The sequence below is a fragment of the Schistocerca nitens genome, chromosome 8, assembly GCF_023898315.1.
Source record: "Schistocerca nitens isolate TAMUIC-IGC-003100 chromosome 8, iqSchNite1.1, whole genome shotgun sequence".
NCBI classification, from domain to species: Eukaryota; Metazoa; Arthropoda; class Insecta; order Orthoptera; family Acrididae; genus Schistocerca; species Schistocerca nitens.
The window spans coordinates 416,760,608-416,777,408 of NC_064621.1; the positions used below are offsets into that span (position 1 = coordinate 416,760,608).

At 44.2% G+C, this 16,801-nt stretch overlaps 1 protein-coding gene across 1 annotated transcript in view; it reads left to right on the top strand.

Moving 5' to 3' along the window:
• The window catches only part of LOC126198906 (bumetanide-sensitive sodium-(potassium)-chloride cotransporter-like), a 553,300-nt gene that overhangs the window by 512,745 nt on the left and 23,754 nt on the right, over window positions 1-16,801 (top strand). The window contains exon 16 of the mRNA XM_049935533.1: window positions 6,946-7,287. Coding sequence (XP_049791490.1) covers window positions 6,946-7,287 — 342 coding nt within the window. The remainder of the gene's footprint in view (window positions 1-6,945; window positions 7,288-16,801) is intronic.

The following is a 16,801-nucleotide window of genomic DNA, read 5'->3' on the forward strand; positions in this document are numbered from 1 at the left end:
AAATTTCGCCAGCTTCTATCTCTCTTGAATGGTACTTGACAGTACGCTTCAGTTCGTTCGAACTTCTTATCGTGGCTGTTAACGCCAGAGCACTGCACATACAGCGTACCGCTAAGATATTGTAAAGTTAAAACACACGCGGAATAATTAAGTACTCATATTCGTCTGGCCTAAATCCAATCGTACCCATCAACGACGTTCTTGAAAAATATCCACCGTCTGACGAACCTGCTAAACAATTCGGTCAACATATCTCGGAGATCACTTAGCACGCAAGCAAGGTGCGAATGATGTACCGCCAAAACAGGTTACTGATGACGTAGAGATGATTCTGAATAAGGACGTCTAGCGCCAAATAACGCGGCTTTACTGAATTTCTCAATTCGGAGTATGTTCCTTGAAAGTATTGTTAGACGTCGTCACGATTTATCATCAATATTTTGTTGTTACTGAACGTACAGTAGCGTAATTCACAGAAAATGGCGGCCGCGGTGGTCTCGCGGTTCTAGGCGCGCAGTCCGGAACCGTGCGACTACTACGGTCGCAGGTTCGAATCCTGCCTCGGACATGGATGTGTGTGATGTCCTTAGGTTAGTTAGGTTTAAGTAGTTCTAAGTTCTAGGGGACTGATGACCACAGCAGTTGAGTCCCATAGTGCTCAGAGCCATTTGAACCATTTTTTTTGAATTCACAGAAAATAAGTAGGGGCAAGAGCTCTCCTTCGGCTAATGGATTGGCCCACCGGTTCTCTCGACTCAGATCCCATCAACACTTGTAGGATGCACTGAGAAGCCCTATTGCAGCACGTCCACATGCAACAACGACCGTCCAACAGCTGCCAAACGCGGCGGTGTAGGAATGGAACGCCCTACCACAAGAACTCCAAAAATGGCTCTGAACACTATGTGACTTAACATCTGAGGTCACCAGTCCCCTAGAACTAACAACTACTTAAACCTGACTAACCTAAGGACATCACACACATCCATGCCCGAGGCAGGATTCGAACCTGCGACCGCAGCAGCAGCGCGGTTCCGGACTGAAGCGCCTAGAACCGCTCGGCCACAGCGGCCGGCACAAGAACTCCTTACCAACCTTGTGGCCAGCGTGGGAGCACGCTGCAGAGCATGAACTGCCGTCCGCGGTGATCACATAGCCTGTTAAGAACCATTTCACGCCTTTTTTAATGCCTAGGGGCTCCAAAGTAGTAACTATTTTTGAATAAAACTGTCATTTCTGTTCATCTCATTGAGTATTTTTTTCAGTTACCTTGTGTAGCAGTTCTTTCTGTGGATCAACTTTCGTCGAACCACGTTACTTTTTCCCATAAGTTTTGCACAACAGTGTATGTCTTCAGTTGTCATATTGACCGTTATTTTAGATACCATAACCTCAATCTTAAAAATGTCTTGTAAATACTTTTGAACGGCAGCCTAATTACTGGGAATAAGTTCTTATTTATTAATAATGCTGCCGTTCTCGGGGATTTTGTCCTTTACCTAAGATCGTAATGTACTGTATACAGAATTATAAGTTACGTAAACGTTTCTAGTTCATACAAGTAGTATGTACCCAAACAGAGCTGCAATCGAATCAGTGTTCGCAGAAACCACGCATACATCAGATTTGTCCGCAGTACGTTTCAAGTCATTAATGAAATTATCTCAGGTCCACACAAAGTGAGTGTGCGCGGGCGCGCGCGCGCGCGCGCGCGCGCGCTCGTGTGTGTGTGTGTGTGTGTGTGTGTGCGTGTGTGTGTAGATATCACGCTAGTCCTGTTACTTGCCTCGAATACACACATCTTATCGCGCTAACTGCACGAACAGCTTAAATCCGCAACTCATGTGGTTTCTTCTTCAAACGATAGATGACATGAAGGAAAAGCAAAGGAACGAAACAATGATGTTTGCAGCATGTTTTTCAGATGCATAAATTAATCTTTAACTTCTAGAATTGAAATGGCTTACTTTCTCTGGCTGTTGACCTGGGCGAAACCGATTTTGCCTTTCTCTGAGTAATTACCAGGATATTATTCAACAGTTTGGAACGAGGAGGGGTCGTTAAACCTACATAAACAGGGATTGCACGAATGTCTTAGATTTGTTTGACACATGGGAACGCGACACCGAGATGCCGGTAAACATGAGCCGGCAGATGCATGAAGGTAAGACACCAGCTATCTTGGGGAAGTCCATTTACAAAGTTTCAAGAACCAGTATTAAATGCTAAATATAGGAATTTACTATACCCCCCACGTATCTCTCCCTTTGGGACAGTGCAAACAAGATCAGACTAGCTAGATCATGCACAGACGCGCTTAAGTAGTCATTCTTTCGGCACTCCATACGCAAATGGAACGAGAAGAAGTCTGAACACAGGTTAGAACTGGAGACAGACTCTGTCATGCACTTTTCAGCGGTTTGCAGATTATAGATGTACATGTGCGTTATCGATGCTTCGGCAAGATTACGCATATTTTTCGAATTAGAGACCATTTCTTTCTTCCCAACTGTCAGATGAAACTAAACAAAGATGACCGCGTGTATGTCCTAGAAGAATATGCAGTCTGCTATAAACTACCTTATCCTGAGTTTCAAGCAACAAATTTCGAATCTTTACACGCTTCGGGTTTTGATAACTGGTTAAAAGGTTGTTACAAGAAAAGCCCTTTAGTCGGGAATCATTAGACAAGACGTTTGTTGCCGAACAGTAAGTTACATTTTCGCCCAGTAACGACGTGAAATTTCAGCATTATGCACAATAGACAGGACTTTCAATCGTTTGTCGATGACGAGAAAAGCCACTGCAGTTTCCAAACAGCAATACTTTCAGCTCGCTACTAACTCTTCTGTGGCTGGTTCACTGAATAAAAAATGTTTGAGGATTTGAAGAAAATTGTTGAATATATATCGCAGAATTTTCGCAGATGTAATGACACTCTCCTCCAGTAGTCCAGTAACTTACTCCTGAGACTGCCAATGGCTCTACAAAAGATGTTACTTTTTTAAATTCATCATGTAATCTTTTTGTATTATTTGTCTTATGTAGCAAATTTTCGGTATGTTGCTTTGTATGATACCTAATTTATGTCAAATGCTTTCATAAAAATGTTGGCAAACACTGACTGCTCTTTCGAGTTCTATCTGCTTTTGTAATGAATTGTTCCCTTTTGTGATGAAATGTTCCCTTTTCTAAGTTTTCCCGAAATTCTATTTTTTGAAACAATTTTTCCATACTACAGTAAAGTTAGGAAAATTTTACTTCTGATTTTTGCGATTACAGAGTAATTAATAAATGAAAAATTAAAGATTTTGTTGACAAAGATAAATCGTTATGTTCCACTGTTAGTACTTAGTAACTTCTGCTTCCCCTAACCAAAGCGTTTGGGCGAGTCTGAAGTAGTTCAGTTAGGTAATGCAAGGTCCCTATGGTCAGCTCGGACCTACGCTGTCAGCGATGTTTCCCACACCTGTTGAAGGGAGAGTGGCAGAGGATTCACCTATCTCCTCTGCCTATCGATACAGGCTCATACATGTTTCCCTGGTTTCAGATTCGTGGAGAGGCAAGGTAGGTTATCCCGCTTCCTCCCAGGCAAGATCATGTAGTTTACAAGTGAACAAATCTCCTACTCTAGGGTGAATTTCTCGCTGCAGCAGATTGTGCGTTATTTTGAAAGTTCCTGGCAGGCTAAAGAACTGTTGTTTTCTTCCGCGAGTGGTTGTCCTGGAGAACAGGCAAGAGAGCTAAGATTTTCAGTGCAGTTAGAGAAGTGGAGGAGTGAGGTACTGTCAAATTTGAACCTAAGAGGAGGGGATTACAACAGTCGTGCCTCAGTCTCTATGAGCATTAACTGCAAAAGGCAAGGTTCCAGTCCCAATCCAGCAAAGTCTCAGACTGTCAAAAAGTTTTCATGGTCTCCGATAACTAAATGGTCAAGAGTGCCTTTATCGTGGATTAATGACTGTACAAAATATAGCATAACGTTCCACTACCATAAAGGTCAATGTTCTTCCGGCAGTGGGACAGAAGGAAGACAAGGGTTTAATGTCCTGTTGACAACCAGCTCATTAGAGACTGAGCACAAACTCGAACTGAGGAAGGTCTGAGAAGCAATTGACCTCTCAAAGGATCCGTCCCACCATTTGCATTAAGCAAGTTACGGAAATCATAGGGAACTTAAATCTGGTTGACTAGACGGGAATCTCAACTGGCGTAATCCCAAAGGCGAATCCAATACCTTGACCTTTGCGCCACATAGCTCAGTTTGGACAATGGGAAAGAAAGGATATAAGATCAGGGTTTAACGTCCCTTCAGCTATTAGACCAATAGTGACAGAGTAGAAACATATATTCCTTTTTCATTGCGAATCAATATTTGGCACAGGATATCGTGGGAGTGGAAGTGGGGGTGTCCTGGCTTAAAGTATTGACTTTATTAATCAGTGTAAACAATTCATAATGCATACAAGAAAAGAAACAACAAGAAAACTCATCACTTAGATTAACAAAATATTACTTAAGATCCAATACAGGATATTACAGCTTTTAACAACTTATACCCTTGTATGAATCGCTTTACAATAAAGGGTACACAGATAAAGATACCAAAATTACAACACACTAATACTTAATACAATAGGACAAGATATCGATAAATCAGCTCCTCTAAATTTATTCAGCCTTACAATACAAGGAACATGAGTTAATAGACACAAATGACAACACACAGTAAAAGGAGAATACGAAAATACGCAATAAAATATCTTACCAGAGAATCAGATCCTAAAATGCACCCAACTAACGCTGACACCTCACTTAATACTAGACACGCAACACAAGAGTGACAAAATCCACAGCAAAACCAACATCTGTATACTGCTGTAAGCAGAAAATAGAAAGAGTAAAATAGTGAAATGCAACAGCAATTGCAAATAAGATGTCACGCCCTTCGACCACAGAGAACTTTTTCAACTGATTACATTAGGCTCAAAAGTGGTGTCATAGCGTTTTACAAACGTAACCAACAGTTGGCTTAAGTAGGCCAGCCATGACACAGTCGTATGCATTACACGATAACACCAACATGCTCTCTTCTAACTGTCGTGTCTGAAGACACACCACCGCAAGCAGTTCTTCACTTCTGGCCGCGCTGTGTTTTCTGGATCCGCGAAGTCAAGCACCGTCCACTGCTCTGGCCAGAATGACGCCCCAAATTGACCACAAGCCACCACTAGCGTCGGCTGTCCGTGCAACAGGTCGCCTCGCTGCAAATGGCTCTGAGCACTATGGGACTTAACTTCTCAGGTCATCATTCCCCTAGAACTTAGAACTACTTAAACCCAACTAACCTAAGGACATCACACTCGTCCATGCCCGAGGCAGGATTCGAACCTGCGACCGTAGCGGTCGCCCGGTTCCAGACTGAAGCGCCTAGAGCCGCTCGGCCACTCCGATCGGCTCGCCTCGCTGCACCTCGGCACGCTTCCTGGTTCATCTCTCCAGACAACTGTTCTAGTGGTCGAAATTGCTAGTAGTGTTCTGCTTCGCTGGCCATTCCATACTCTCCACTGAGGCTGTCCACCCGATGACGACCGCAGCTGCCCCGTCGTCCACCTACATGGAGCGGCACTACACTGTCAACTCGCTGAGACATTCACGCTGATACACAAAAACTTGGAAAATGTGCCACAAATAGCCACGGTGACGCACTGACGTCCGCTGCTGTCCATGCCCCCGAGCTGCTCGCTCGAAAATTTTGTTATCTCTATAGTTCCAGTCACCAGATTCCCCACTGCAGCTCCCTTAGGGGCCAAGCCAATCCACAAACAAGCTCAGCGCTTGTGCCATGAATGGCTCCAGTGCCACACTGACAACTTGTCCACTACTGTCCATGGCCACCATGTGCTGGCTCCAAAATTTTGTTGTCACTACAGTTTCAGTCACCAGATCCCCACTTAAGCTCCCAGAGGCTGCCACGCTGATACACAAATAAGATCAGCTGGTGTGCCGTGAATGGACCCGTTGCCACACTGGCAACTTGTCCACCACTGTCCATGGCCCTCAGCTGCTGGCTCCAAGATTTTGTTGTCACTACAGTTCTGGTCACTAGACTACCCATTGCAACTCCCTAAGCCAGCCATACCAGTACATAAACAAGCCAGGCTGGTGTGCCATGAATGGTTCCAATACTGCACTGATGACTTGTCCACCACTGTGTGTGCCCCCCCCCCCCCCACCCAGGTGCTGACTGCAATATTTTGTTGTCACTACACTTCTGGTCGCCAGATTACATACTGCTGTGCCACACAACCACAACTTCCTTAGACGTGGTTGTACATCGACGAAACTCGCTAATACGCACGCCTCCACTGGAAAAAGGGGCGCATAAGCTGTGCTGCCGCCATCGCTAGGTATGGAGGGAAACAACTGCTTTGTGAATCAGCAATCCATGGCACAAATAAAATATAGTAACAAACAAAACAACAAATGGTAAATATGCTATGTCCTCTTTTGTTGCATTGGCTCATTTTCATCGCAGGAGTAGTTCCATCTAGTAGCTAAAAATACTTGAGTATCTGTTGCAGGCAAAGACGTGTTTTGTAATGGCTGTTCAACACAATCCAATAAAAACGACCTCTCGTTTTCCATTCGTATATCTACTCTCCTTCCCACTTTAGTGCCTTCTAAACCTTTTGCTTTTTTTTCTTCTTCCACTTTTTCTTCTTCCCTCTCGTAATTTACCGTCTCCTCTTTTTCTTTCGCTCTTCCCATTTTCTTTCGCTCCTCCTCATTCTATTTTGCCACGGAAATGGCACCTGGGGCAGACGTCCCGACTGGCACACCCTAATTGTGCCACTGGTCACCTCTCCCTCGCCCCTTCTCCATGCTCAGATCTCATGCTCTGCTCTGTTCTCCTGAGTGTCGCTGACTCTGCACTCTGCGCAGTGGCGCGCGACTTGGCTGACCTGGAGCAGACGGACGAGAGCTCGGACTGCGACTGCGGGCCCGGCGACGCCGTCAGCGCCGACCCGGACCCGGACCGCGACGTGGACCCCGGCGCGCTCTCCTCGGTGGCGGCCGACGACTCGCCGGCGGCGTCGGCGTCGGCGTCGCCCGCGGGCAGGGCCGCCAACGGCGTGTCGCGGCGCATGCGCCGCTGGGGCAGCCAGCTGTTCCTGGGGCCCACCGGCGAGCCGCTCAGCCCCGAGCTGCTGGCGCGGCTCACGCGCTTCCGCCAGAAGCAGCCCAAGGGCTACATCGACGTCTGGTGGCTCTACGACGATGGCGGTGAGCACCTCCGCTCCGGTTACGGCGGTCTTCCGTGACCTGTCCTAACCTCACCTCTCTTTGCTTTACCCAACACAACACGATAACAGAACTTCAACATGTTTTCGCTTCAGTTACTTCATTTTTACACAGACTGTGTTATGTGATGTAGTTTCATAATAGATACTGAAGCAAAGTCGATTGCAACACCTAGCAACAGACTCTTTCATCCTAGCCTATCTCGATATTACGCAAATTCTATTTTTTTTGTACATAAGACATGTTTACAACAGCAGCACAACATTGCTATTTGATCGATAATTACATAGATACCGTATAATCCATCTGAAACTGTATTTTAAGATTTCTGTAAGAAATCCACATTTCGAATACTGGAAGTAGTTAAATTCATCACCCCCTATTTTGCTACCATGAATATAGGACCTATAACAAGATTATATACACTACTGGCCATTAAAATTTCTACACCAAGAATAAATGCAGATGATAAACGGGTATTCATTGGACAAATATATTATACTAGAACTGACATGTGATTACATTTTTACGCAATTTGGGTGCATAGATCCTGAGAAATCAGTACCCAGAACAACTACCTCTGGCCGTGATAACGGCCATGATACGCCGGGCCATTGAGTCAAACAGAGCTTGGATGGCGTGTACAGGTACAGCTGTCCATGCAGCTTCAACACAACAGTTCAACAAGAGTAGTGACTGGCGTATTGTGACGAGCCAGTTGCTCGGCCACCATTGACCAGACGTTTTCAATTGGTGAGAGATCTGTAGAATGTGCTGGCCAGGGCAGCAGTCGAACATTTTCTGTATCAGAAAGGCCCGTACAGGACCTGCAACATTCGGTCGTGCATTATCCTGCTGAAATGTGGGGTTTCGCAGGGATCGAATGAAGGGTAGAGCCACGGCTCGTAACACATCTGAAATGCAACGTCCAATGTTCAAAGTGCCGTCAGTGCGAACAAGAGGTGACCGAGACGTGTAACCAATGGCATCCCATACCATCAAGCCGGGTTATACGCCAGTATGGCGATGACGAACACACGCTTCCAAGGTGCGTTCACCGCATTGTCGCCAAACACGGATGCGACCATCACGATGCTGAAAACAGAACCTGGATTCATCCGAAAAAATGACGTTTTGCCATTCGTGCACCCAGGTTCGTCGTTGGGTACACCATCGCAGGCGCTCCTGTCTGTGATACAGCGTCAAGTCTAGCCGCGGCCATGGTCTCCGAGCTGACAGTCGATGCCGCTGCAAACGTCGTCGAACTGTTCGTGCAGATGGTTGTTGTCTTTCAAACGTCCCCATCTGTTGACTCAGGGATCGAGACGTGGCTGCACGATCCGTTACAACCATGCGGATAAGATGCCTGTCATCTCGACTGCTAGTGATACGAGGCCGTTGGGACCCAGCACGGCGTTTCGTATTACCCTCCTGAACCCACCGATTCCAGTCACTGGATCTCGACCAACGCGAGCAGCAATGTCGCGATACGATAAACTGCAATCGCGATAGGCTACAATCCGACCTTTATCAAAGTCGGAAACGCGATGGTACGCATTTCTCCTCCTTACGCGAGGCATCACAACGTTTCACCAGAAAACGCCGGTCAACTGCTGTTTGTGTATGAGAAATCGGTTGGAAACTTTCCTCATGTCAGCACGTTGTAGGTGTCACCACCGGCACCAACCTTGTGTGAATGCTCTGAAAAGCTAATCAGTTGCATATCACAGCATATTCTTCCTGTCGGTTAAATTTCGCGTCTGTAGCACGGCATCTTCGTGGTCTAGCAATTTTAATGGCCAGTAGTGTAGATACCGTATAATCCTTCTACAACTTTATTTTAGGATTCCTGTAAGAAATCCACTTTTCGAATACTAGAACTAGTTAAATTCGTGACCTCCTATTTTGGTACCATGAGTAGAGGATCTACAACAAGAATATAATACGATGGTAGGTTTCATAGGAGATCTATAAATTCATCAGCTCCTATTTTGCTACCACGAATAGAGGATAAATAACAAGATCATAATAGGATGATAGGTTTCATAGGAGACCCGATCATTTGGCTAATTCAAAAATTGTGGCACGTATCAACGAAAGTAATTATGCCGCAGAACTGAAATACAATTAAACGACTGTTTTCAAAAGTAAGGATCATTGAACCAGTGCTAGAGGGCAAAAGATAATGTTTTGCACATACAACTGTAGCCTAAATGCGTCAGATGAGTAAATATTAACACAGCATTAATCATGACATTAAATTCTCAATAACTTCGGAAACGTTACAGCTTCGCAAAATCTAAGACAGTTTTTGAATTTGCACAAAAATTACTTGTAGATTAGACATTTTACACATTATTTCACAGTTTTTTTAACGTTCGTAAAAATTATATTTATATTATTCCCCTAAGATGTTAGCAGGAGTTATGGAAAGAATAGTTGACTCAAATGTGCTTACCACGATATTAATAGGCATTGCAATTAATTTAAGGTACAAAAGAAAAACTCTATTGTGCTAAAATTAATATAAATTAAAATAGCGCTAGCCATTAGGCAGCTTGTTTCTACAACGAAGTAAATATTATACTCCGTTTTTGTGACCTCACATCCTTTACGCTGGTAGGGAGGGGCATGTCTATATTTAACAGTTTTAAACGATACCAAAAAGCAGTTCAAGATGAACGCATGTTGAAGTAGGTCAGTGAGACCGACAGTACCCGTGTTTCTTGGAATAGATGAAGCAGGGTGGCAGCAGTGAAAAAACTTGTTAATATCTGTTGTTATTGTGATTTCTGATTGTAAGTGCTGGCTACGTAATAAGAATCATAGAGTGAATACATGCTTCTGGCTTATTAATATATACTTAGCACAAATGAACTCGTGGAGTGGACTGAAGCCAGATTAATTCATCGTGTTGCAGATTAAACCCAAAAGTTGGACCTGTAGCTTCTATTGAATAGGGGCTCAGGAACGTAAATTTTTACTGACTTCGAGTTTACAAAACGCCACAACTACCTGAGAGGAGGACAGTCACCGTCGTGTAATGAAGTTCTTTTAGTATGTTTCTCAGCCTCAGTCACGCTGGTCATTACCGGTTTCGATTTCTTAATAGGTCTACGCAAGACAGAAAGTAGTAACAAACACTGGTGATGAGAAAACACGCGAGACAGGCGTTGGCAGAGGTATTAGACAAGGGTGTAGTGTTTCACCAACGCTTTCCAGTATTTATGCTGAGAGACTCATAGAAAAAGCATTTTAAAAAGCACGAAGCATAATCGTGGGAGGAGAAAGGATAAAGACAATGAAGTATACAGATCACCAAGTAGCGTTGGCTGAATCGTAGGAGGAACTGAAATTAGTGACTAAGAGGATACTAGAAGTGAGAAAGAGTATGACATGAGGATAAATGTAGGAAAGGCAAAACTGGTGAGTATCAGGAAGCATACCATTGGAATAAAAGACTTTGCAACAAATCAAGTCTTTTACGTACTCAAGAAATTTGGTGACAGAAATCGGAACTGCGTGGAGGAAATACTTAAGCAAAAATCTTTTAAAAAGGTGAAAGATTAGTTAACAATAAAAGGAATTCAGATAGAATTAATAAAGAGATTATGCAAGTGTTTTACTTGGACTATGAATGAAAAACACAAAATCATGTATGTTCTACAGGATTAATTTTTTAAGTTAACCGGTTTTCGGCTTTCACGGCAATTATGAAACTTTAACGGACTATCGTCGTCAAAGAAGTCACAATATTTGTAAACAACATTGGAATAGATGCTGTAACATAGAGTGAGGCACGAACCTAGAGAAAAAGTCGTATTTGACAGTGGAGTGGCACTGCAATTGGAGAGTTAAAAGCTAAAGAATAAATAAATATAAAATGAGCAAACCAGGAAAACATTAACACTAAATTCGAAAAACTTTGCCTCTACAAAATTTGAAATTAACCATCCCAACAAAATAAAATTAATAGTTGATAAGAGACCACGGAATAGCTTGAAGAGTTGTTACACATAGAAAGTGGTGCTGAGACAGAGTGAAAGATAGGAATGATAATTGTAAAAACAGAATATAAGGAGAACATAGGTAATTACAATAAAATAAATAAATACAGGAAAATAGACAAATAGAAAGGAACATCCAGTGTGGGAAACACTGTGAAGCCGTGAGGATTTTGTGAAGTTTAGAAAAGGTTATGTATTGAACAGTTTCTGTCAATTTAATATTAATTTTAAATACGTTACCACTCCACTGTCAAAGATGACAGTTACTCTGCGTTCGTACCTCACTCTAGACCGGTAACATCTTTTTCAGTGTTGGTTATAACAACACTGAAAAAGATGTTACCGGTAACGTCCTTGACGAAGAGAGGTAGTTAAAGTGTGACGATGGCCTTGTAAGCTGAAAACCGGTCAACTAACTAAATTTAATCCCGGTGACCAAACACAATATTTTAAATATTATTTTTAATTGCTGGATATCGCAATCAAATCACCTCATTTTTATATAAAGGCAATAAACATCTTAATTAAAAGCACGATCAGTTTCACGTCTGTTTTGGTGCATCCTCAGGTGATCTAAACATGGATTAGAAAGGAAGTATTTTACATTTTTCCTTTGTACGTATGCTTAGTGAATGTAGTAAAGTAGACCCGCACATTAGATAGTTACTTAATTATGTGTACAACATTATTTAACGCTTTTCTTGAAGCATCTCTCAGTCCTTCATGTCACTGACAAAATAGAAGCGTTAGTAAAATAGATAAAACGGGGTGTTCCTAAAACAAAATAAAACGAGTATTTGTTGCGGAGGGAGAAAAATAAGCCCTTCAAAGTGTGCGGAATTTCATGTAAGAACCAATAAAAACATACCATAATATCAGCTGAAGACTATGCGGGCTCAGCCATGAGAGACAATGGGCTAGCTACAGCCAAATGCAAGCAGCCATGAGGAAAACTGCGTTGGCCCTGGTATCTGAAAACACAGTGAATTGGCGCTAGAAAAAGTAGAGCTAGTGCACCGAACGGTGAAGCGTGAAAGAGGTGCTGTACATAAAATAATTACAGTTTCAATCATAAGCTGATATAAAACATCGACGATGCGTAGATTGGATATTGTTAATCCCGCATGATACAGGCTAGTAATACACTCCTGGAAATTGAAATAAGAACACCGTGAATTCATTGTCCCAGGAAGGGGAAACTTTATTGACACATTCCTGGGGTCAGATACATCACATGATCACACCGACAGAACCACAGGCACATAGACACAGGCAACAGAGCATGCACAATGTCGGCACTAGTACAGTGTATATCCACCTTTCGCAGCAATGCAGGCTGCTATTCTCCCATGGAGACGATCGTAGAGATGCTGGATGTAGTCCTGTGGAACGGCTTGCCATGCCATTTCCACCTGGCGCCTCAGTTGGACCAGCGTTCGTGCTGGACGTGCAGACCGCGTGAGACGACGCTTCATCCAGTCCCAAACATGCTCAATGGGGGACAGATCCGGAGATCTTGCTGACCAGGGTAGTTGACTTACACCTTCTAGAGCACGTTGGGTGGCACGGGATACATGCGGACGTGCATTGTCCTGTTGGAACAGCAAGTTCCCTTGCCGGTCTAGGAATGGTAGAACGATGGGTTCGATGACGGTTTGGATGTACCGTGCACTATTCAGTGTCCCCTCGACGATCACCAGTGGTGTACGGCCAGTGTAGGAGATCGCTCCCCACACCATGATGCCGGGTGTTGGCCCTGTGTGCCTCGGTCGTATGCAGTCCTGATTGTGGCGCTCACCTGCACGGCGCCAAACACGCATACGACCATCATTGGCACCAAGGCAGAAGCGACTCTCATCGCTGAAGACGACACGTCTCCATTCGTCCCTCCATTCACGCCTGTCGCGACACCACTGGAGGCGGGCTGCACGATGTTGGGGCGTGAGCGGAAGACGGCCTGACGGTGTGCGGGACCGTAGCCCAGCTTCATGGAGACGGATACGAATGGTCCTCGCCGATACCCCAGGAGCAACAGTGTCCCTAATTTGCTGGGAAGTGGCGATGCGGTCCCCTACGGCACTGCATAGGATACTACGGTCTTGGCGTGCATCCGTGCGTCGCTGCGGTCCGGTCCCAGGTCGACGGGCACGTGCACCTTCCGCCGACCACTGGCGACAACATCGATGTACTGTGGAGACCTCACGCCCCACGTGTTGAGCAATTCGGCGGTACGTCCACCCGGCCTCCCGCATGCCCACTATACGCCCTCGCTCAAAGTCCGTCAACTGCACATACGGTTCACGTCCACGCTGTCGCGGCATGCTACCAGTGTTAAAGACTGCGATGGAGCTCCGTATGCCACGGCAAACTGGCTGACACTGACGGCGGCGGTGCACAAATGCTGCGCAGCTAGCGCCATTCGACGGCCAACACCGCGGTTCCTGGTGTGTCCGCTGTGCCGTGCGTGTGATCATTGCTTGTACAGCCCTCTCGCAGTGTCCGGAGCAAGTATGGTGGGTCTGACACACCGGTGTCAATGTGTTCTTTTTTCCATTTCCAGGAGTGTATTTATAATTAATATTATTCCATGCATTGTGAGAACCAATGGAGAATTTATAAACAGCGGAAGTCTTAGTTCTGTCTAGGCGTTCAGGGTGAGCACCAGATACTCATTTCATTTTGTTTTAGGGACACTCCGTTTTATCTATTCGACAAGCGCTTCTAGCGGGTTTTAATTTTATCAATGGCGTAATGGGCGGGGAGAGATTTCAAGAAAATCGTTAAATAATATTGTACACACTATAATATAAGTACCAAAAGCGCGGGTCTATTTTACTCCATGTACCAGTATTCTCTAAGCCTATTAAAAAGAAAAAAATTGCAAATCTTCATCTCTAACCCTGTTTAGGTAACCTGAGGATGCGCCTAAACTAGCCTGAAACCCTTCGTGGTTTTAACAAATTTTCTACAGCCAGAGCGGTGTTTGTTGCCTTTATATAAAAGTGTATACAATACTGTGTTCCTCATTTGTAAGCAAGATGTTCTGCCAAAAAGCGACATAAGGAACAGTTAACATTTAACATCTGGAATTTAGTACTACACAGCACCGAATCATGGACAGAAGAAAAACCTAATTGGACAGTTTTCCAAGATGATCGTGGATAAAAATGCTAGAAGTGAAATGGACTCACAGAATGACGAATGAAGAAGTACTTCAGTAAGATGCATTCAAAAAGAAACTAGCCGGAGGCTGTAAAATTAAAACCGCTAAAAGGTATGGAATGTCGTTATTTGCGGAAGGAAGTGTGGTCCATAAAAGAACGCTGAGGCCCCAGACTCGTCGCTACGAGGACACGGCCATATACCCACATGAAGAAAGAGCGAGCACGCTCAAAAGTTGACCATCCACTGCACTAATTCGTACCGAAAACAGAAGAATGGATGTCTCCAAAGACGATGAAGTGGATGTAGTGAGTTTCCTGACAGCGGATGGGATGCTGCGAACGAAAATTCACCGAAGAGCGGCACAAGTGTGCAAAGAGGACATGTCCGCTGCAAGGGTCAAGGCACAAGAGATTCAGTGCAGCACGGACGTCGCTGGCCGACGAAATGCGGGGCGGAACGCCACACCTTAATAACAATGTCATACTCCAGGACTTAGGATCAAATGAGCAGAAAGAACAGATAACATTCCATCAGAATTTCTAAAATCATTGGGGGGAAGTGCCAACAAAACGACTATTCACGTTGATATGTGGGATGTATGAGTCTGGCGACATACCATCTGACTTCCGGAAAAATATCACCCACACAATTCCGAAGACTGCAAGAGCAGACAAGGGAGAGAAGTATCGCACAATCAGCTTAACAGCTCATGCATCCAAGTTGCTGACAAGAATAATATACAGAAGAATGGAAAAGTAAATTGAGGATGTGATAGATGACGATCAGTTTGCCTTTAGGAAAGGTAAAGGCACCAGAGAGGCAGTTCTGACGTTGCAGTTGACAGTGGAAACAAGACTAAACAAAAATCAAGACACGTTCATAGGATTTGTAGAACTGGAAAAAGCGTTGGACAATGGAAAATGGTGCAAGATGTTCAGAATTCTGAGAAAAATAGGGGTAAGCTATAGAGAGAGAGGCGGGTAATATACAATATGCACAGGAGCTAAGAGGGAATAATAGGAGTGCTCGGATTAAAAAAAGGGTGTAAGACAGAGATGTAGTCTTTCGCCCCTACTGTTCAATCCGTACATCGAAGAAGCAATTATGGAAATAAAAGAAAAGTTCAGGAGTGGAATTAAAATTCAAGGCGAAAGAATATCAATGATACGATTTGCTGATGGCATTTCTATCCCGTGTGAAATTGAAGAAGAATTAATGATCTGGTGAATAGAATGGTGTAATGAGTGCAGAATGTAGATTGAGAGTAAATCGAAGAAATACGAAAGTAATGAGACTCAGCAGAAATGAGAACATCGAGAAACTTAACATCAGGAGTGATTGTCACGAAGTGCGTGAAGTTCAGAAATTCTACTACCTAGGCAACAAAATAACCAATGATGGAAGGAGCAAGAAGGACATCAAAAGCAGGCTAGCGCTGACAAAAAGAGCATTCTTGGCCAAGAGAAGTCTACTGGTATCAAATGTAGGCCTTAATTAGAGGAAGAAATTTCTCAGAATGTACTTTGGAGCACAGCATTGTATAGTAGTGAAATATGCACTGTGGGAAAAGCGGAACAGAAGAGAATCGAAGCACTAGCGATGTGGTACTAGACACGAATGTTGAAAATTAGGTCCACTGATAAAATAAGGAATGAGGAGGTTCTGCGCAGAATTGCAGAGGAAAGGAAAACGTGGAAAATACTGACAAGGAGAAGGAACAGGATGATAGCATACCTGTTAAGACATCACGATAATAGAGGGCAGAAAATAATTGAGGATGTATGTTGGAACTGCTACTCCGACATGAAGAGGCTGGCACAGGAGAGAAATTCGTGGCTGACCGCATCAAACCAGTCAGAAGACTGATGATACAAAAAAAAAGTCCAGAGCGCGTATACCCTCATTATTCAACAATGGCACCAGCCATTGTCGCAGAGCTCAGATTCAGCGTCAGAAGTGATCACGCCTACATCAAGGACAAACTGAAATTTCCAGCCTTCAACCAGCACAGGAAGCGCATCGAACAGGACTCTCTCCCGAACATCAGCAGTACTATGCCAAAAAAGGAATGATTTCCAATCGCTAGTGGTTGCTGGAGACAAGATATGGTGTCATCGCTTAGAACCCGAATTAAAACGACAAAGTCTCTAGTGGGAGCATGCAGGGTCGACTGCGTGCAATGGACGGTCGACGCTTGCACGTGCTCGCTCTGCTCAAAATGTTCAAATGTGTGTGAAATCTTATGGCAATTAACTGCTAAGATCACCAGTCCCCAAGCTTACACACTACTTAACCTAAATTATCCTAAGGACAAACACACACAC